This window comes from Pelodiscus sinensis, chromosome 2 (genome assembly GCF_049634645.1).
Source record: "Pelodiscus sinensis isolate JC-2024 chromosome 2, ASM4963464v1, whole genome shotgun sequence".
Classification (NCBI taxonomy): Eukaryota; Metazoa; Chordata; order Testudines; family Trionychidae; genus Pelodiscus; species Pelodiscus sinensis.
In genome coordinates, this window is record NC_134712.1 from 117,343,117 (window position 1) to 117,366,121 (window position 23,005).

Below are 23,005 nucleotides of genomic sequence, written 5' to 3' on the forward strand. Positions count from 1 at the left end.
ATTTAGCAAGGTACTAAGTATACAGGATGTCCTCAACATTCGCAATTTTGGTATCTATGGTTTTGTATATTTGTGGTGCATTGTGCTGCATAAGCCCAAGCACGACATACTTTTTTAGTGTGCTCTAATAATAGCTTTATAGTATCAGGAAATTTCACTGGGAATATGATATTGTGAGACACAATCATAGACAGGAATAAAATGAGAATCATAATTGATCATTATTGTATGTGGTCACTGCCAGAAACGAGAAGTGAGTGGGAAAATGTGGTTGTTTTGTGTTGGGAACACCCCTCCCCAGTGTTCATGGATTTCGCCATTCGTGGTGATCTCAAGAACATATCCCCTACAAATGGGAAGGGTTTCCTATATGTCAATCTTAAGTGTGTGGGTGGAACCATTAAGGTGTTGAATCGGGGCCTAACTTTGCTGTGGGGCATACTTCTCGGAATGAAGCTAAAGGACACATTCAGGAAAATGAACAGCCAGCTTATCAAGTCATCCATTCCTTCTGCTACTTTCAAAGGAAATGGGAGATCAGTTTTGTGTTCAGCCTTTAGACTGGATGAGTCAATGTGTCAGTGCATGCAGTATTTTAACATGTGGGTGTACTGCTCTGCCACACTTTCTGAATCCTCCCAGTTTGTAGGGACACACCAACTTCAGTTTTATTTTGGCAGCTTAATTTCTAAGGCGATAATGTGTGTGTATCTGTGTTTGTCTCTTTTTTTCTTTTTTGTTTAGAGGTCTTTGCTTCCTGACAGAAGGTAGGTCTGAAGAACAGCTTTGGTGGTGCGTTCTTGAGCAGAGCAGGACATGCAGTTTTTAGTGTTCCAGCATAGTCTTCTAGAGCACTTAAAAGGGGAAATTAATATTTCTCCCCTCATTCTGCCCCTCACCCAGTGAACCAGCTCAGTGGGACTGAAGGGGAGAAGTATGGACTCTGTAGTGAGATGGCTCTGGATTGGCTTCAGAACATAAGGCACACTGAAACCAAACCATGAGCACACTGACTAGAGCAAGCAGAAGATACCTAGTTGCTCCAGTAAAGGTGTTTTCTCCCCTTCAGTTCAATCTCTCTTACCGGGGAACAGTCAGACTTAGAGCCAGCTTGGGGTCAAGGAGAGGAGCCATTTAAGGAAGAGAGCACTGTCACTGAAGGCCCTCCCTCCTCTGCAACGGGTTCTTGGTGGCACCATAGGTTGCACTTAGATTAGTAGATAACGCTGTTTCCACTTCTTTCCCCGAAAGAGGATCAGGTTCACTGCACATGCTACCCTAATGATCTCTTGGAATATAACTTCAAGACAATCTTTTGGCTTATCCCCTTCTGCATTAGTGAAGGAGGAGGCAGCTCAGGTAAAAAACACTCATCTGTTTGTTGCCCTGCTTGGGACACACTGATATACCTGTCTTTCTTGAGGAAGTGAGGGTGGTTTTGAAAAACAAATTCTGAAATGTACACATTTAGTGTGTCTGCCTATAAAGTGGCATTAAAAAGACAAGGTAGGTGAGTAATTCCTTTTATTGGATCAACTTTTGTTGGTGAAAGAGGCAAGTTTTAAACTACTTGGAGCTTTTCTTCAGGTTCTGAAATTGGTCCAATTAAAAAAAATCTCACCTACCTTGTCCTGGGATCAACATGGTAGCAATAACACTAAATACTAGAAAGTAGCATTGCCGGCTGCTCCAATACAAAAATAAACACAATTAAAATCTCTATAAATATTGATATGAAGGAGTCGTTAGTATAGAGAGGAGGGATGGAGAAGAAGACAAGAAAACCATCCTTTAAAACCAGTTAACAGTTTGTTTGGTGGGTAGTAATTGCATTGAGTTTATCCAGACAAAGTTTAGATGATTAAGTAGTACCCTATTTAGATTGTAAAGAGTCAGGGTTTAGGGGAGTGGGGGTGTTATATAATTCTAACTTCTCTTAATTAAACTGGTGAGGCTATATGGAGAGCTGCTTTCTGCTGAATTACTTTTTATTCATTTTTTGTTCCATTTTCTTTGTAATAAGAACAGTAAATACTATGATTTTTAAAAATACTCAAATACTGTCGAGTTTCATGTAATTTTTTGTAATCATCTCATTATACTCAGCTGTCACACTGTACAATAACATATAGAAATAGCCTCCCTCCAGTGAAGAGCAGCATATCTCCTGTCTTCTGTAGCAACAGCACATTTGGAGGAAGGGGTTCCCTTTTTTTTCAGTGCGTGAAAAATCTGACACACAAGCTGTGCTAAATTAGGGCCCTTTCTATACTGATACCAAGTATGTATTTAACACAGAACGATGGGGAGCTGACAGACATCTTCTCTATGCTAGAGCAACATGAACCTGCTGTTCTCTAAGCTCTCAACACCCCACCTTGGTTAACCTGCTGCCCTGTTCTCAGCTCTTCCCCCCCCCCCCCCGCCCCTTTAAACAAATACTTTATGTCCAAAATTATTTCAAAATCTAGGTCATTCCTCTGTTTCAGACTACCCTAGCACATATCATAGCCAGCAACAGCAAGAAGAATGGTACAAGGTTTGTGACTTTATCTGCAACAAGTGCCAAGACAAATGATGTCCGAGATGTTATCAAACAAGCTGAGAATGAAAAAAGACTCTTCAAGAGGAAGACCATCCTCTTTATTGATGAGATTCACCGTTTCAATAAATCTCAGCAGGTACTGTTCCACAAAACTCAGGAGCAAAGTTTTCATCAACTTATTGCTTGCTTAAAATGTACCTTGTGTTGGACAATAAATGTTGCTTCTACCTTTATGTTTTAAAACTGTTTGATATATTCAGAAACTTTAGTGTAGAAAGAAGTGAAAAGGAAAATTAGCTTTCAGTTTTGTATTCTATGGGTTTCAAGAACTGTAATTCAAAACCAAATCTGATTTTGAAGTTTTGCATGCATTGTCACAATTGCCAGAAATTGTATTTCTTTATAGCTATATTCCAATATCACTTCTATATACCTTCCTATTAAGAGGAGCCTTCATTTCAGCAATAACATTACATCCATTTTTAATTAAAAGCTTGTCACTGAGAAGCCTGCAGACATCCCTTGTTTGTACATATTTCTTTTCTATTAAGAAAAGAAAGCAAACTGAGACATGAAATGTATTTATGTATAGTATCTTACCACAACCAATGTGGATTTTTCCTTCTTGGGTATGATTTCTTTTATTCGTATTTTTTTGAAACTTTAATTCTGTACCACATCTCCGACACTTCAGATACTCTTAGGAAACAGTTCTACAAAAACTGGTAGGCATCAAACCAATAGAGTTTGATAGAAATGGAATATAGCTCTGTAGAATCATTCTTAAAACATAGTATAGCTGTTTCTAATACATCTTTCTGTAGCTTTTTTGACCTATTCTAGAGATTTTAGTAGAAAATTATTGTTCCTTCCACAGAATTCTAAACATTGTTCAAAAAACTATGGAGAGTATCCTGGTTGGCTGTTAAATTCTATAGGACTTTTCCATAAGGGCAACTTTCCCTGGTATCTATTGCCTGCCAAAGCATAAAACAGAATTACAGTACAAAACACTAATAACTCCATTTTTTAATACAAAACTGTTCTTTTCAGTTTCTCAGTTCTTTCTTGGAGAAAGCACAAGTCATTAAGGTGAACAATCTAGTCACACAAATACTGTGTGTGAATGGAATGCATTCATTTTGGCAACTACTATGAGTTGTCTCGTCAGTAAGCTATAAGGCATATCATCTGGAAGCGTAGAGAATTGCAAGCCATAACAAATGTACTTTAAAATGCCTAATAACCTACTCACTTGGGATAGTTCAGGTTGTCGTTGATTAAAATCTGTTTTTTCTGTTTCCCTCCCATGGTCAGGACACTTTTCTTCCTCACGTTGAGTGTGGGACTGTGACACTGATTGGGGCAACCACCGAAAACCCTTCCTTTCAGGTCAATTCTGCTCTTCTGAGCCGATGTCGAGTTATTGTTCTTGAGAAGCTCTCTGTTGAGGCAATGGAAGTGATTCTGAAGCGGGCTATCAAGTCCTTAGGGATCCGGATGTTGGGCCAAGATAAGCAACACACTGGTTCTGCAAATGGCAGCAACAGCAAGAGCTCTGAGTAAGTACTTTTACGAACTGCCGTGTGTTAACACACACGACCCAAGGAATCTATTGACCGGCTGCCAGAGACAGCTAGGGGTGGGAAAGGAAATCGTAACCACTCCTAATAGTAAAGAAAAAAATAGCAGCATATGTTGGATGCTAGCCGTGAAGAAAGAATACAAAGCATTAGCTACTAGTGGATCCAAAAAAAATAATCCTACTGTCTGAATTGGGACAGAGTTTTATACATGGATTTGTAGCCTGTGACTCACCCACAGGATATGTTAGTCTGTTCTGCATCTGAGGATTTGATTTGGAAGCCTCTAACTGGGTCTCTGTCATACTGTTATGCAGTACTTTTTGTTGTTGATTGTAAAGGCATCATATTACTGTGAAGTGGTAGCACATGTTACTTATCTTGAGCCAAAAAGCTGCTATATTTTGCATAATTTGTTTGACCAAAGTCGGAGAGGGAACCTGTATAGGAAATGCAGTGGCTATGTGCCACACAAGCAAGACTTTATCTCTTCGCTGTTTGAAGTGACTAAAATATTAAAAGTAGTTCCTGTTTCCCTCCTCTAATTGTCCAAATCAATCACATTCAAATAAAGCCATACTACAAGTTTGGTATAGTAACTGAGAAACTAAAATCACAATTCCTTTCCAGCTTAACAGTGGAGATATATTATTATTTTAAGCATTACAGGGATTTTTGAGTGAGCTTGAGGGTGAAAAGATTAGAGAGGAGTATAATGTTTTATTGGAAAACAAATTCTCTGTTTTGCTCCCTCTTTCCCATACTGGAAATTATTTGTAGTTCTCGTCTTAAAATGGGCAGCTAATGAATTCAAAATAGTTTATAGCTGTATTTAATTTTTTTTTAATTACTCCATTTGTTTCCACACTAGTGCTTAATCTAGGAAATAAGAATCAATGCAGGAACACCACTGTAGATATAGAAAGTGAGAAAGATACAGCCTCAGAAAATGAATTTTGCCTTTATTTCTGTTGTATTACATGGGCAATGTGAATTCCTATATTGTACAGTTTAGGGCAACAAAGGAGGAAATTCTGTTACTTTATTTAGGACACGCATTTGTTGCTTTTATATATTACACTAGGATGTGAATTGTAGCTTGGAGAAGGGAGGGCTGCATGTCAGCTTAAATGTAACAGCACAGCTGTGTTTGCGACTGCACCCTGACCAGTTTGGAGACTTTCCTTTGTATATGGGATTAAACTACAAGCATAGTTTCAGTTGCATTTGGCGGGTTGGATTTCACTTGATTTCGTATCTGAAACCTTCCACTAGCTCTGGATGAATTAAGCAACACAGAGTCAAAAGATGCCTGTCTAGCAGAGTATCAGGAATTTTTCCATGAGGGACAGTCCCCCCAACCAGTGACAAAAATGGGGCATCAGCTTTTAAAAAATAAGGATGAAACTCCAACTTTTAAATATTTATTTTTTTAGCTCTTTCCTGGCCTTTCCTGCTTCCTTGTCTGGCTGACAGATGGTGCTCGTATTGGTCCAAAAATATCCTTTTCTATGCATCTTGTCTCTTTTCTCTGCACATCGGGAAAAATAACCCCAACTATACGTACAGTATGATGGGGGCTAATTTGGCTACGACAAATCAGGAAAGAGATCTTGGAGTTATCGTGGACAGTTCTCTGAAAACTTCCACACAGAGTGCAGCGGCGGTCAAAAAGGCAAATAGGATGCTAGGAATTATTAGGAAAGGGATAGAAAATAAGACCCAGAATATCTTACTGCCCCTGTATAAAACTATGGTATGCCCATATCTTGAATACTGTGTACAGATGTGATCTCCTCACCTCAAAAAAGATATTTTGGCCTTGGAAAGGGTTCAGAAAAGGGCAACTAAAATGATTAGGGGTTTGGTCCCATCTGAGGAGAGGCTAAAGAGACTGGGACTTTTCAGTTTAGAAAAGATAGAGGGGGGGGTATGATAGAAGTCTATAAAATCATGAGTGGTGTGGAGAGGGCTGATAAAGAAAAGTTATTTAATAGTTCCCATAATAGAAGAACTAGAGGACACCAAATGAAATTAATGGGTAGCAGGCTTAAAACTAATAAAAGAAAGTTCTTCTTCACACAGTGTGTTGTCAACCTGTGGAACTCCTTGCCAGAGGAGTCTGTGAAGGCTAGGACTATAATAGAGTTTAAAGAGAAGCTGGATAAATTCATGGAGGTTAGGTCCATAAAAGGCTATTAGCCAGGGGATAAAATGGTGTCCTTGGCCTCTGTTAGTCAGAGGCTGGAGAGGGATGGCAGGAGACAAATTGCTTGATCATTGTCTTGGGTCCACCCTCTCTGGGGCACCTGGTGGTAAACAGAATACTGGGCTAGATGGACCTTTGGTCTGACCCAGTACGGCCGTTCTTATGTTCTTATGATCTTATTTGTCTTTTCTATTGTTTGCTTTTCTTCTGTCCCCCTAAGTCTCTCTTTTCACTTCATGTTCCCTCTTACCTCTCACCCCTGTTACTTTCATCTCATTCTTCCTTGCCATTCTTCTCCATCTCCCCCAAAATACATCTAGCAGTAGATGCAGATAGCTGATAGTTCATTATGCTACCCTGGGAGATAAGCACACAAGTTTGGATGCAGTTCCAAGGCCTAAATGTTTTCTGTGATGTTCCTATATAAAATGAAGTTTCCCCCGAAACTGAGGGATGGAGAGGATCTTTAGTTTAAAGCAGAATTTCTGAAAGTGTGGTACATGCCCCCACTGAGCCATGTGATGGACTAGCTAGGGTACACAAAAGATGTATATGTTAAGAGCTTGTCATAGCATAAGAGCAATGTGCCTTGGGTGGCACGTGACCTAGATTTGTCTCCAATTTGATTTGCTGGTTGGATCATTAGCTGCTCTGGCTTGAGCAGATACCAATGGAGACTGCGACGTGAAAGCATAACAGCATGTGCTGGACTTCATCTTGCCTGGGAGCTAAAAGTTCTTGTCCTAGGAAGATAGGTGCCTCTGGCTGCAACAATGGAAGTACCCTCTGGAGCTCCTTGAAGCACGTGCCAATAGGGTTGCCTCCAAATTCCACCTCCATAAAACTACCTCTTTAATGCAATTTTTAAAACCCACTTAAGGCCATAAGTGACCCCTGAAAAATGAAATTGTTGTGATATAGACGAGGGTGGTAATTAAATCTTCTATCAGTCTCATGCTTACATTGGATAGAGTACTTAGTTCTAAAAGACTTACCCGGCATTACCTGGGCCTGGAGGTGAAGTGGAAGATAGCATGGAGGCCTCCTGGCAGCATTCCATGGACCCGGGCTCGGGCGGAGGCAGTGGGGATGGCGTGGAGGCCTCCCGGCAATTGGGGTGCCATTGTGGCACACTGGGTGGGCCCAGCGGTACTGGGGAGCCACCTGTGGGTACGCATCTTCCCCCTCCCGTCCCAGTCCAGCAGTGGGGCTGGAGGAGGTGGGGAGTTTGGGGTAGGGAGGCCAATTACTGGGGCTGGTGGCCAGCAAGATGGAGTCCAGCTGGCCCTGGTGTGGCTTCCCTTCCTGGTGTGGCTTCCCTCTCACTCTGCAGTGTAGCTGTCTCGTTTGCTTGCTGCCCCTAGTGGTGACTATGCAATATCTAATCCCTCTGATCAGCCTCCTCTCTTTCCATGTTATAGGAAAAAAGTCAAATTCCAGGAACATCCCATTTTCCTGCCACAACCAAACTCTGACCTTGCTTTAAGTTAGGAGAAGAGGAAGCTGCCAAATTTGGTGGTCCTAGCTCTTGCTGTTTAGGAGGAGTTCTTGAACAAATGGACGCGCAGGCAGACAGATTCAGAGATAGACAGACTCTATAAACTTGAGTCAGGAGCCAGACAAATGTGTGGAGGAAAAGTAAGGGATGGAGTGAGAGGAAGTCCATACCAAATATTAGACAAAAGGAAAAACTTTAAAGCACTTTAAAGTTTATAAAGATTTAAAGATTATATTATAATCTAAGGAAGTGGGTCTGGCCCACGAAAGCTCATCACCTATTACACCATCTTGTTCGTCTTTAAAGTGCTACATAGTTTTTCCTTTTGTTTTAGCAAGATCAGACTAACACGGCTACCTCTCTGTTACTATTCAAATATTAGACATGTTACTGAAATGTAAAGAAAGGCTACAAATACTTTCAGTTGTTGGGATCTTACTACAGGTTGAACCTCTCTAATCTGGCATTCTCTGGTCTGCCAGCAACCGTGGTCTGGCATGATTTTGCCCCTAAATGTCTTCTGAAGGCCCAGTAGAAATGTTTGTAATATTGCTAGAGAATATTGACCATGGGACTTATACAATGTAACATTAATGTCAGGAAATTAATTCACTTTACAAATACGATTTTTTTGTAATCCAGTTTAGTCTACTTAGATCAGTGATACTCAGACTGAGACTCATGAACTGAAAGTGGCTCTTTAGCATATCTCCGGTGGCTCTCTGTGGCATATGATATTAAAACACTCTGTGATTGAGTTTCCATAAAATCTCGAGTATAATGTGCACCTATGTATAATGTGCATCTGCCTTTTAAAGGTCAGAATTCTTGAATAAACTAAACTCTTATCTATAACGTGCACCCCCATTATACTCAAGATTTTAGTATGCATAGGAAGAAAGGGGCTTGCACCTGCCTCAGGGTCCCCTGCCCAGCTGAGCTTGCGCACACGCTGAGCTCACGCCTGACACGGGGTCCCCCTGCCCAGCTGAGCTCATGCGTGCTGAGCCTCCCCCACCCAGCTGCCAGCGCGCTGAGCTCGCGCCTGCTGGGGGAACCTCCCCCATCCAGCTGCCGGCGTGCGGAGCTTGCGTCTGCTGGCCCCCGCCGCCCTTCCCCCCCCAGTTCGTGCCTTCCCCCCCCGCCCACCCTACCCAGCTCGTGCCTGTTGAGGGTGAGTTTAAAACTTAAAAAAAAAAACTCCTATAGATAATGCGCACCCCGACTTTGATGCTAAAAAAAACGGGAAAAAAGTGTGCATTATACTCGAGATTTTATGGTATTAACCATCAGGATGCTTTTACTATGTTTATAACCAATTGTAGTTGATACAATAAAATCACTTCATTTTGATATGGAGAAAATATATAAAAACTAAATATTTCCCTGTTTTGCTGTTCAAATATGAATATCTAGTACAGTAAAAACTCCATTGGTCTGGCATCCAATGGTCTGGCACTCCTGATGGTCCGGCACCATCTGGAACCTGGAAGTGCTCCGGGCAGCCAGACCATTGGAGCTGCTCTGCCCACGGCTTCCCGGAGTCAGCCGCTGGTCAGTTTCAGCAGCGGCTGACTTGGGGACGCCTGGAACAAGAGCAGCTGGGGTGCTGCTGGGTTGGTCCACTAGCGCCGAGGGACACATCCCCCCCCACTCTACCCCAGACTCCTCATAGCCCCCCCTTCCAATAGTCCAACATATCTGATAATCCGGCACCCCCTGGGTCCTAAAGGTGCCGGATTATCAGATGTTTACTGTACTGTAGTAAATGAAGCAATCACACTACTGTGACTCTTTTTTGGTAGTGTTGATGCTAATTTGGATCCTGAACCACTAATTGTCTCTGATTTAGATAAAACATGTATATAAAAGAGGGATATCAACATGTAGTTGCCTACACGATTAACTGAGAAGCCTGGGCTTATTGGTTAGTCTTGTCAACTACATGCACTCTCCTCTTGCTGCCTCTGTATCAGCAAGGGGATGGGGGAGTGCCTGTGAGGAGCTCCTCCTGGACAGAGGTTGGTCCGTGGCAGCATCCTATCTGTAGGAGGTCCGAGTTCCCCATGGACAGGGACTGCTGCCATCCTGCACTGCTGCCTCTGTATTAGAGGCAGCAGTGTGGAATGGCATGCAGCTGGTCTGCGTGGGGATCTGGTTTTTAAACTAGCTCCCTGGTGGATTGGCTTCCACCTGCCATCCCTCTGCTGCTGACTCTGATACACTGCTGCCGGCCCTGTCCCCAGGGACTACCAAATAGTCGTGTAACTGCTAAGATTTGATTTGGTTACACAACTATTCACTTACCGATATCTAACATCCATAAAACAAACATAGAGAGGTCACATAGCAAGGTAAAGTCTGAGTCAAGCAAACTGTAGGAGTCCTGATTTCTAGTCCTATGCACTAGCAGCCACTAGATGCATGCAATTCAGCTTAATAATTACTATACTGTTATCAGTGAAATACGGTCCCACTTATTCATTTTATCCTAAACCTCTTGATTAAAATATCCTTTTTGGTCTCAAGCCTTTTGGAATGTTGTTCCTTTCCTATCCCAATATTCTTTCCAACTTTCCTGCAAATACTGTAGCTGAGATGATGGGCCAGATTCAAAAGAGATCTTGTAAAGTGGAGGAAGCAACTTATGGTACCATCATTTTTGTTGTTGTTATAGTGAATTAATTTATTTGAAAATGGTGCTTCAGAATTGATGTTGTTTGGCTTTTTGAGAAGTCAGTGTACACTACCATAACTTGCTGTGGAACTGTATGGTTTAAGGCTGTACACTGAAGAAGTAAGAGGTTACTTTATATTGAACCCTGCTACCGTATTTATTGTATTTCCAGCACTTCCACAAGTAGTTTACGCTCACTTTGACTCCTTGGCACTCACTTGTAGCATCTCGCACATCACCTCAGAATTTTTTAGGGTAATTCGTGTTGAGATTCAGATGGATTTAGCAGTGGAGACAAGTTAGCAAGTTATTTACTCTTGGAGAAACTATCTAATTATGATTTCCCTTCACCTTACTTGGAGTACCAGCTTGTTGTCAGTAAGTGATACTTTCTGGGGTGTCCCTGTTTGTTTGTTTATTTATATTTTTGTCTCCAAGTATCGCTAGTAACAAGGTATGAACATCAAGGCTTGGCACCCAGTATGTTCCCTGTTAATTTTGGAGGCTGGCAAAAATACTAGATCGTCCATTTGTAAGATGAGCATGAATCTGTTGAGAGGTCAAAGTAGTATTCCTGTCTTTCAATTGTTAAGGCATGTACGGTCAGGGATGAGACTGAATAAAGACAGAGAATGGATTAGAACTTCTGAGTGTAGGATGGGAGGCTAGGATTAAAAAAAAATGAGTTTAGGTTTGGGAACTAAAGTGTTGACATTATTAAACACTGCTTTGTAATCTGGATCTCTGAAAAATTAGCAAACAAGCTGTGTATAAAACTGTTAATATGGGGTGTCTGCTTACAGCTACAATCTATACTGAAATAGAAATTCTTAAGGGAAAAAATGCAATATTTAAATGTATCGCGATAAGAAACAGTTTCCTCTGAGGAAAGGGTGCGCTCTAATCATATATATATATATATAGTAGCCCAGTGTCTCTGCGTCTATAACGCTGACGTACATGGCCACACCTCCTGACTGTGTACGTCAGCGCTCCTCCGCCTTCCCCTTCCTCCCTGGTGCACTCACCTGGGAGCGCTCAGCTGGGTCCCGGTGGGGGAGCAAGCGGTGGCAAGCGGCCCTTTGGGGTCTGCGCTCCCCACACACCCCAAAGGGCCACTTGCCGCCCCAGGCCCGACTTGCCGCTGCTTGCTCCTCTGCCGGGACCCAGCTGAGCACTCCCAGCTGAGCGCGCCGGGGACGGGGCACGACGGAGGGAGGGAAAGGGGTCGGGGCTAGCTGGAATGGGGGCGGGAAGCAGAGCCGAGGGGGGGGATCAGGGGCTGTGGGGCTGGAGCGGAGGATGGGGGGGACCCGGAGGAAGGGGGGCTAGCGCTGCGTGGGAGCTTGCGGTGGAGGGGAAGGAGGGCACTGTATATGGCCAGGGGGCGGGGCCTGGAGCTGCCAGCATGCCCCGTTCGCCTCCCGCCGTGGCACTGAAAAATGAAGCCATGGGCGGGGCCACACCAGCACACTGCCGGTAGCAGAGAAAGAGTGGAGGCTGCTGGTGAGTCACTGTTCCCCTCGCTCTCTGAACCAGAGCCCCGGGCCCGCAAGGCAGCCCAGCCCGCGAATGACCACATAGGCCTTGCCCACACAGCACCCTGGCCAGCGCAGAGGCAGGCCCCACAGTGCACACATGCACAGTCTTGTGACATCCCACTGCCTTACCCCACAGTAAGGTCCCCCAAACACAATGGCACCTCAAGCTCCCCAGCTTCCTAAAAATAACCCCCACTCACCGTAGCTTCCATAGCAATGCCTGCTCTGCCTCCTCCCTCACACCCTGCCACTACCTTGCCACAGTAACACTTCAACAACCACTATGGTGGGTGATTGATAGTTGCTCAGCAGGGCCCAGGGCGGCAAGGGGCCCTTTGCGGTCTGTGCTCCCCACGCATGGGGAGCGCGGACCTCAAAGGGCCGCTTGCTCCTCTGCCGGGACCCAGCTGAGCACGCCAGGGAGGGCGGGGAAAGGGGCGGGGCACTATGGAGGGAGTGGAAGGGGGTTGGGGCTGGCCGGAAGGGGGGCGGGAAGCAGAGCTGGGGCGGGATCGGGGGCTGTGGGGCTGGAGCGGAGGATGGGGGGGCCCGGAGGAAGGGGGGCGAGCGCTGCGTGGGAGCTTGCGGTGGAGGGGAAGGGGGGCGGGGGCGCTGTACATGGCTGAATAATGACACACATTTCACACAAAATTTTGTTTACCGCGAAATCTTCGAAACTCCATAACAATACTTTCTTACACAATTTAATAAAAATGTAATCACTTTCAAAACACCTCCAAAACATTTTTCGTTATTATCTGATACAATACCCATCTTATTATTTCCAGTTTCCTTGCAACAAAAGTAGCCTAATGTCTGTGACTCTGTAACACTGAAATGCTGGCTGTTCCCCCTGGGCAGCGCTGTTGCCTGAGTCACATCTTTCACCTCCTGCAGTGGCGCTCGGCTGACTTCTGCACTGCTCAGCCAGGCTGCCGCGTGGGAGCAAACGACCATTTGGGCTCCGTACTCCCCATGCAGCACGGGGAGTATGGCGCCCAAACGGCCATTTGGGCTCTGTGGTCTCCCGAGTGAGAGGCAGGAAGGGGAGGAGAAGAGAAAGAGAGAGGCAGGAGGCGGAGGAGAGCTGAGAGAGAGTGGGGGAGACAGTAGAAGGAGAGAGAGAGAGAGAGAGAGAGAGAGAGAGAGAGACGGAGTGAGAGACTGGCGGCTCAGGAGAGAAGACCGACGTGGAGGAGAGACCTGAAAATCCCGTCTTATGACAGGCTAATTGGCTAATACTAAAATATTGGGGCAGGAGAGAGGAAACCATGATTTGGAATCCCAATAAAATCACTGACTGTACTGTATTGTAAACACAATTGTTTCGTGTATGGCAGTTTCTCCACTCATTTCAATATTCAGTCATTTTTTAAAAACATCCATAGTGGAATATATTTTTCAGTCTTTTACTCTGTCTCCTTTTTCAAGCAGACTTTTCACTTGTCAATACAATGTCATTGTAATACTTGTGGTATTAATTAAGATGTTCTCCTATTCCAATGATGAATTTTAGCATAATAAATAATATGTTGGGTACAGAGCTTGATGTCTCAATCATGTCAGAACATTAATCATATTATTTACTTTTAATAAATAATAATGGAGCTGGTAAAAATTTGTTGTATTATACAGTGTAAATTTTCTACAATGTAGTAGTATTGAACCTTTTTTATTTAAAGTAACTTTATTAGGTCACAGTCGGTATAATGTTGATTTCATAGAAATAAGATTATCACTTCTACATCAGCCATAGATCTTGAAGCACTTTACCAAGAAGGGTAAGGATTGTTGTCCCAGTCATGACAATGTAGCGGGTTATATAAGCACCTTGTCAGTAAAAAAGAGGCACTGAGAGGCTGAGGTCATACAATGAGTCAATAGCAGAACCAAGAATAGAACTCAAATGTATTAGTATTTAACAAATTGCAAAAGGGCTAGTAGGCCTCAACAAGATTGGGGCTTATCCAGACATAGTAAATAATAATCCCTGCTCCTAAGAGCTCTGATACCCCTAGCCACTGGATGTGGGTTCAGTGTCAGCCCATATTCTGAAAGCAAGACGTCTGAAATACCTCATGCCTTCTTTAAATGAGGCAAATGCCTGCTCTCTGTAGGAACTATTCTATGAATCCTCCTCTCTAATCTTCCCCACTGGGAAATCCAAAATATTTTGGTTTTGTTTTTTTTAAATATACAGCATGCTGTTTGCTCTTGCGCTCCATTGACGTAGGCACTTGCAGTGTAAGTGCTTTTGCTGCCCGCTGTGCTTTAAAAATAACCTTTTACTCAGATATGACTGATTAGCACTTACTGGATTGTTTCAAAACGGAACAAAACCCAGTGGCCAACTGTAGCTCTGAAGGCTGAACCCTGATACCTGATATTTAGAGAGACTGTGATGTTGTATTATTACAATGAGATGTACTGTACAGAGCTTCTTTCGTGCCGCACCTCCTCCCTCCACTCCTGAAATGTTATTGAGAAATGAGGTTATCTCAGTGTGGCGGATGTGCATTCCCTTCTCTGTGGGGTGCCTTGTGTACCACTGGAGGAGAGAATGTGGGGATGGCCAGGACACAAGAGTATGCAGCTCAATAGGTCATTCCCACTCCCTCAAATCTACCACATACAAAGGAGATGAGGCACAAAAGCTACAGTCTGCACCATCTGAGGCTTCAGCAGCATTAATGTTCTGTATTTGCATTCCTCAGATAAAAGTGCTAAGGTGCAGAGGAGGGTGACAGCAAAGGGTATGTGTTTTATGTTTTCGTTTTCTTTTCCTTTTTTTTCTTAGCAAAAACAGCCTTCTGGCTTGGGAATTTGCAGCAATCATTTCCTATGAGAGGAATACAAATTTGATATATGTATCTGGTGTTGCTGTTCCGTGCTGCTTCTGACTATGCTAAAATGAGAGCTAGTTACTGCTGCCCTTGTACCTGTAATTTCAGAGCCTCTTGCAGCTGTTGTCCACTCAGCTAAGATATTTATCATAACCATATAAAGACCCAGGTCAAATAATAAAGATTAGCAGATCCGTGGGTCTGGAAATGCTGGCATTAGTAGCTGGCCTCTTCATACATCATTTTAGATAATAGTAATAAATCTTTCAGTGAATGAAGTGCAGAGCTGTGGGTGAATCCTGAATTATCTGGAGTGTCAGGGCCTCTCTCGCCTGTCTCAATGCATTAATCCACAGTTGATGAATCTGTTGATTTTTTTCAGTTGAGTAGTGGAAATGGCACAGTTTAGAGTTGATTGTGCTGCACTTAAAACTGCAGTAGCTTCTGCTCCCTATTGGACTGGACACTTGATGGAAAGTCAGGAGGAGAACTAGGCTCTGTTTCCAGCTTGCCATTGATCTGGTGCAGGACCTGGACAAGTCACTTTCTGTTTCTCTTTCTCCTCAATCCTCAGTCTTTTTTGTCTGTTTATACTGTGTGTGGTTTTGGGGAATGGGAATGTCTTTTGCTTTCTGTAGGTATAGTGTTAGTACAATTATTATAAATGGAAATTAAAATCAAAATGACTTTTTTTATTCCTTAGTTTTATGTGCACACTCATGAAGATTTGGCTCCAAGACAATTACGTGTTACCTGTATTCTATGGTCTAAGACTTTTCAGATGAAACTGTATAACTTTAAATGCCACTTCTATGCTTTTTAACTTTAAAAAGGGATCTGGTGTCACTTTTCTTGTTTACAGTAGTTTCAAAGGTCATATTGATTACATAATACCTGATTGTTCTGTAATGTGCATTTGGAGAAATTTATGGTAATGGACCATGTTTCTTGTGTGTGAGAATTCTTATGCAGTGCCCCCCCTCTAAGGATGAATGTTTTATTAGATACTGATTGAGTGAAGTCCTCAGCATTCCAAGGAAACAAGCAGGATGAGACATAAAAAGAGCTAATCTACCATTGAATAAATGTCTTTGTCCAGTCTAATCCTGCAAAAGCAAGTGTGGTGTTTTAGATGCTGCTTGTAATTATTAGAACTGGGAGTACTGGCTGTTGGGAATCTGGGAGCACAGGAAACAGAAAGGAGGGGGGAGGAGATGAGCCTGGGCTGAGTGAGAGCTACAGAGGGGAGCAGCAGCCCCTTTGTAAAGAGGTTTCACCTTTGGTAAATAAAGGCTTGTTGAAGTTTGTTACTACCTTGCTTGCATGATACAACATTTTGGCAATGAGGATGGATCTTCTGCCTCAGAACCCACCTGCATCCTTTCTGCAAAGCCCAGGTGAGTCTCCAATTGCTTTTACTGCCTGGATCCATATATTTGAGACTTATCTGCTTGCAATCAGTGCTACAGAGATTTCTGAAGTAAGAAAGCGTGCTCTGCTAATCCATTGCCTTGGAGCAGAAGGGCAGCGTATATTTTACACTTTTCCCCTTGCCGATGATAAATATGAGACTGCACTCATTGCAGTAAAGAACTTTTTTGTGCCAAAAGTGAATGTAGTAGCTAATCGCTACAGATTTTGCCAGCGTGAGCAGAAACCAGGGGAGACTATAATGCCGTATGTTGCTTCTCTGAGGAGTCTGATTGTAACTTGTGACTTTGGGAATATGGCAGATGAGATGATTAGAGACCAGCTCATTGAGAAAACAACCATGCTTCGTGTAAGGGAACGCTTGCTTCTAGAACCACAACTCACACTGGAAAAGGCAATAACCATTGCTACCCAGGTTGAGTCAGCTATAGCAGAAGCCAAAATAATGAGCATGGATACAGGAGGCCCAGTCCAGGCTGTGACTCCTTTGCAGAAAAGTCCACTATTGCTGCAGACAAACAATCACAAGGGAAAACCACAGAATCGGCAAATTCAAAGCACAGCAAAAGCATGCTTTCACTGTGGATCCCCACAACACCTTGCAAGCTACACAAGATGTCCTGCAAAAGTAGCTCAGTGCAATCACTGCCAAAAGATTGGTCATTTTGCTAAGGTATGCTGCAGTAGCCAGTCCAATCAACAGTTACATGCAGTGCATGCAGTTACAATACCAGATGTTACTGTGCTGAGTGTGGACAAAATCACTACTGCACATATTCCAGAACAGATAAGGTGCGCTGTAAATGTTTCTGCCACACCTTCAGGCAAATCCCATCCTCGTCGCCAAAATGTTGCATCATGCAAGCAAGGTAGTAACAGGGCTACACGACATGCCACAATGCAAAGATCGCCTTCAGAGTTATTGCATGGAAAACAGATGAATGCTAAAACTGAACATTGCTGAATTGTTAAAGGTAAGACCTGATGCACCAAATGAGGATGCTGTGAAAAAAACAGTTGAACAGAAGCAAGCAAAGTATAAGGCTTTCACAGACAAATGGCGGGGTGCTAAGGAACCGAAATTTGTGTGTGGTTCCTTCATTAGAGTAAGAAAACCTGGAATTTTATGCAAAGGGGACCATAAATTCACATCTCCTCTTAAAATCATAGAAAAGAAAGGACCTTACACCTATCGACTTCCTGATGGGTGGGTATGGAATGCTTCTTATCTTGCACCTGCCTGTGCACCAAGAGAAGATGAAGCCAACACCCAGCCCGCATTGTATGATTTCACCGTAGCACCAACACAACAAGACATTGCACTGGAACCGGGGTTTGAGACATGATCTGTCAAACATAGACAACCACTTGTCTGGACTGGAGACTATGTTATGTAGTATTTACAGTGTTTTCAGTGTAATATTTCTGCCAACAGTATAGTGTCTTGTTCCATATCTGTTGCTGTGGTTAGAACAACTATGTTTATTTTATAATAGAGAGAGCTTCTTAAGAGAGGAGGGAATGTGGTGTTTTAGATGCTGCCTGTAATTATTAGAACTGGTAGCATTGGCTGTTGGGAATCTGGAAGCACAGGAAGGAGGGGGGAGGAGATGAGCCAGGGATGAGCGAGAGTTACAGAGGGGAGCAGCAGCAGCTTTGTAAAGAGGTTTCACCTTTGGTAAATAAAGGCCTGTTGAAGTTTGTTACTATCTTGCTTGCATGATACAACAGCAAGGAAGTTCAGAGATGGTTGAAAACTTCCATTGCAGCTTTTACACATGCCATTATGCATAAGCATTATAACATGCATGGCACATAGGTCACATACCGTTCTCAGAGTCCTTGCAATACTTCAGCACAATGGCATGAATTAAAGGACAGCTCTTTAAATCCAGAGGCTTCTCAGTGAATGCTATTAAAAAGTAACATTGTGAGTTATTTGCAAAGAAAAGAATGTAAAAGAATGTGGGCTAATTCTGTTGCAGACCCCCTGTGTACATTGAAGAAAAAGCTGTAAGCACTCTAGCTTTCCTGTGTGATGGTGATGCAAGAACTGCACTAAATGGACTCCAGTTGGCTATTCAGGCCAGATTAACTGCAGGGCAAACCTCTCATCAGGCTAGCACACAAGGTTGCTCTGTGGATGGAGTTTTTATAACAGAAGACCACGTGAAGGAAGGACTGCAGCGATCCCATATACTGTATGACCGAGCAGGTGAGTGGTTATCCTGAAGGTAGTTCTATGCAGCAAGGGCTGATTTATATAATTTTATATCTTATGAATTATTTCTTACCTTTCCCAACTGTCACTGATTTTAAGATTTTAGTCTTGAATTGTTCTGCTCTGAAAAAAGATCTGATATCTTTTCTCCTCCCCCCCCACAAAGATATTGTGGGATTTCTTATTTCTCTTATTGACCAGATCAATTGTTTCCAGCTTTATTCTAATTGCCAGTTATGCAAAATTGTCCTGAGAACTGAAAGTCAAGCTGGGTTATTTCTGTTTCCTGTTTTGGCCGAATTCAGACACGGTTCTCCTAGGCATTTGTTGGTAAAAACCTAGGTCCCCTGATGTGGTAAATGTGCAAGAGAGGGTGAAAACAAGTGACTGATGTGTCCCCTCCATATGGAGCCTAGAGGAAGTCATTGAAGCCGAATGTGCACTTTAGTACAAAGTGGTAATAGCGGTTTGGGCAAGGTTGGTCATGGATTTTTCTAGTCGGCATCCAAAAATGCTGCTGTTTCAAATAAAATCATTTGAGTAGTTAAAATGTTGATAGGAAATTGAGGAAGCAGTTTGCTGATCTTTGTCACAGAACATGTCATTTCAAAGCATTTTTTTGAATTAGCCTAATGTTTATTAACTGCCGTTTTTAATGTCGTTTGTTTGGTTGAACCCCAAACACATGACCAGAAGAGAGTACCACACAGGTGTGCTGAAACAGTTTGTGTAGTGAGGGAGCAGAGAGCCTTTGAACTAAAGTGTAAACCCTGAATGTAATGGAAATCACCTCAAGCCAGTACCCCTAGTTCCAGCACCTATGTTGGCACGTGCTTTCATGGAAATAATCCATTGCTCATGTCTGATCTGGGTGCTTTCTTCCGGATGCTGCCATTTGCAAAACACCAGTGCTCCGAGTCCCAGTCTAATCTCAAGAGTGCTGTTTTTTGGAGTCTAGCAAGAGTTTAGGAGCCTTTTCAGTTCCAGTGAGGGAAACTTTCTTTTCCGCTAATTCTAGGTCTCCTCTGAGCCCTGGTATTATGGGGATGTGTAAGGCCTGATGCAGTAGTAGCTGTGTTGAAATATTGCCATTCACATAACCAAGTTACCTTTCTTTTACAGGACTGCTGCATGTCTAAATCTTTAGAGCAGTGGATCTCCTCTACCTTTTTCATATCAGGATCCCAAGAACCTCCTTCTCCTCTGCTGGGACCCCTTTCTTATTTAGCATTATGGGAAGGGCAAAATGGTTGTCTTCTTTAAGCTGAGAAACAGGCTTTAGAGCAGTATAATACTTGTTTAGCACTATAAGCATTTTCAAAGAAAGATAATCATTCTGAAGGATGGAAAATTACATGTTTTATGAAAAACACAGCAAATATCTTACATGGGATCCAGAAATAAATTAGTGACTGTAATGATGTATGTTGTTGGGGGGTGGGCTGGGGTGGGGAGGGTGGGATTAGACAACATTAGTTGACATTGGCACGACTAAAGGTCACTAAAAATTCGACAGTAGTTGTGTTGTTGCTGTTATGTATTTGGTTTGTTTGGTAGGTGTTTTGGAGAGAAGGATGTTTTACATTAAATGCTTATTTTGTAGGTAAGTTGGCTTCAGTGGCATTTTATTCTTTCTGAAATGTCTTTAAGTTCTCATATACACAACAAAATACAGTTTGAAAATCTGAGTGGTTCACTTTATTTTTGGAGTTGCTTTATATGGTAATGAATTTTGTGGTTTGCTAATGTCTGGCCATGTAGGTATAACTGCGTATAAGGATTCCTAATTTGATACCAGCTCTTGCTGAATTCGTGACTTGGCAACATCATGTATCTCCAGTGTTGGCTATTGGTACCTTTTTATGCTGGAGATGTGAGAATTAAAGATCGAATACTGAGGATTAGATGTTTCCTTATACATAACAATTTATGTGGTAGTCTGTTGGAAATATGTGAATGATCTTGCATCTTAGCTTCTAATAATTGTGTCAAGAAAAGTTTAGAAAATGGATTGACTTAATTTTGAGGTAGATCTATTAAGATGGATTATCTCCAATTACAACACTTACCAGATCTGTGATGATAGATTTGTGGTTGGATTTGTTGTTGTTTAAAAAAAGAAAGCTTTGCATGTGCCTTTAAGGTTTCTGTTACAAAGAGAAACTGTGATCTAAGAAAACAATCTTTATTTAAAGGACATCCATCTAGCAACTGGTTGGGTGGGTGGGGCAGTGAAGACAGAGTTAACAGATCAGTGGTAAACAGCAAAAAGAGCAGTGTAGTATCTAGAGATAGAAGGGAGATGAAATTGTGGCAGTTAAGGAAACAAATGACAAACTTCACTTTCCTAATAGAAATGTAGCCGTGTTAGTCTGGTGTAGCTGAAACAAAAAACAGGCCTATGTAGCACTTTAAAGACTAACAAGATGGTTTATTAGGTGATGAGCTTTCGTGGGCCAGACCCACTTTTGATCTGAGGAAGTGGGTCTGGCCCACGAAAACTCGTCACCATCTTAATAATAAACCATTTTGTTTGTCTTTAAAGTGCTACATAGTCCTGTTTTTTGTTTCACTTTCCTGGGTTCACTACTATGTTATGTATCTTTCCCACTGTTTGTCATTTTGCTGTCTCTTTATGGCCTAGTGTCCTTTGAAATGCACGTTACCTCTGGTGATGTGCTGCGTGCCCTCAGCTTCCTCAGTTTGTCTAGTTGGAAATGTATCTAGATGCCATAGTATGTGTCTCTCTGAAGCCACTAATTCAAATAAAGCATATTAGATCAGCTGCTTGACATTGTGGTAAATACACTGGGTTCCATTCAATTGACCTGCAAGGGTATATCATACATTGACTTCTTAAAGGTAAAAATTGTGTGCTCTGTGTGTTAAAGAGCCCATGATGTATTTTGTAAGAGATGGGGTTTGCCTTAATGTATCTTGCTACAGCATTTCCCTTCTCACTACTCTGTAACATGTATAATCTTGAGCATTGCCTTTAATGCTAGACTTACTGCAGTTCAGTAATGCTTTAGGTATATATTGTGTAAAGTGATTCTGGACAGTAGGTACTGTATAGATATAGAATTTCTTACCATATGCTCTGACTGGCACATGCTGAATTAAGATAGCCCTTCCAGTAGAATATGTCCCAAGAAATGTATTTGGCCTAACAGTGGTGAATGGAAATTATTACCACCATAAACGGTGTTAATAACTCTGCATTTAGCTAATGCCAGGTGGTTTAGTGATATTAATCAGATGTTATTTGAAATTGAGAGTTCTTGTCATCTTATGCAAATATGGTCAAATAAATATTGAGGTTTATTATTTTCTTTCATAGTGTACTTCTACCAGCCACTACCCAGAAGCCTAAAGAGCAAGACACTCTCAACTCAAACTGTATAAACTCATCCCCTCATGGGGATGCTACTCTGTGTGCATATGTGCGCACACCAGGGAAGACTGGATTTCATATTGTAGAGAAAGAAGTGGTTCTTATGAAACTCAGGCACCAGTTGTATGCTGTGGCTTTTGTAATGTCCCAATGGATATGAGCGGAGCAAGTGATTCTGGTCATCTTGTAGTTTTTTATCTTGATTTTATTTCAGTTTAATTAAATGGGTATAATGGCTGATAAAGTACAGGCGGTCCCCGGGTTACGTACAAGATAGGGACTGTAGGTTTGTTCTTAAGTTTAATTTGTATGTAAGTCGGAACTGGCGTCCAGATTCAGCCGCTGCTGAAACTGACCAGCGGCCGACTACAGGAAGCCCGAGGCAGGGTTGCTCTGCCCTGGGCTTCCTGGAATCAGCCGCTGATCAGTTTCAACAGCAGCTGAATTTGGACGCCTGGGACAGAGCAGCTGGGGCGCTGCCGGGTAGGTCTCCGCAGTGCCGCACCTCAGCGCTGCGGGAACCAAGCCGGCAGCACCCCAGCTGCTCTACCCCAGGTGTCCCCAAGTCAGCCGCTGCTGAAACTGATCAGCGGCTGATTCCAGAAAGCCGGGGCAGAGCAACTCTGCCTCGGGCTTCCTGTAGTCAGCCGCTGGTCAGTTTCAGCAGCTGCTGACTTGGGGACACGTGGGGCAGAGCAGCTGGGGTGCTGCCGGGTTGGTCCAGTAGCGCCGAGGAGGGGCGCTGCGGGACCAACCTGGCAGCGCCCCAGCTGCTCTACCCCAGGCATCGTCGGCGAGAAAAGCCTGGTCTGCCTGGGGGGTGGGGGGGGGCGCACTAGCTGCGCCCCGCCCCCCCCAGCAGACCAGGGAGACGCGGAGCAAAGCCGTGGAGGACCCAGGCGGCGGCACCGTGGTGCGTCTGGGCTGTCCCGCTGCCCGCATGCTTCGCTGCTTTGCTCTGCGTCTCCCTGGTCTGCTGGGGGGGCTCCCCCCAGCAGACCAGGGAGACGCGGAGCAGCTTTTCTCGCCCCGTAGGACGCGGGCGGCGGGACCGCGGTGCATC

At 43.3% G+C, this 23,005-nt stretch overlaps 2 protein-coding genes across 3 annotated transcripts in view; one reads left to right on the plus strand and one right to left on the minus strand.

Annotated features, from left to right (window-relative positions):
- Positions 1 to 3,933, minus strand: part of MYLK4 (myosin light chain kinase family member 4) — a 134,343-nt gene extending 130,410 nt beyond the window's left edge. Inside the window, exon 1 of the mRNA XM_075921353.1 lies at positions 3,801 to 3,933. Coding sequence (XP_075777468.1) covers positions 3,801 to 3,856 — 56 coding nt within the window. The 5' untranslated portion in view covers positions 3,857 to 3,933. The remainder of the gene's footprint in view (positions 1 to 3,800) is intronic.
- Positions 1 to 23,005, plus strand: part of WRNIP1 (WRN helicase interacting protein 1) — a 42,911-nt gene that overhangs the window by 10,024 nt on the left and 9,882 nt on the right. For both annotated transcript variants that reach the window (XM_075921355.1, XM_014569769.3), the window contains exons 2-4: positions 2,490 to 2,681; positions 3,863 to 4,107; positions 18,313 to 18,542. In XM_075921355.1, coding sequence (XP_075777470.1) covers positions 2,490 to 2,681; positions 3,863 to 4,107; positions 18,313 to 18,542 — 667 coding nt within the window. The remainder of the gene's footprint in view (positions 1 to 2,489; positions 2,682 to 3,862; positions 4,108 to 18,312; positions 18,543 to 23,005) is intronic.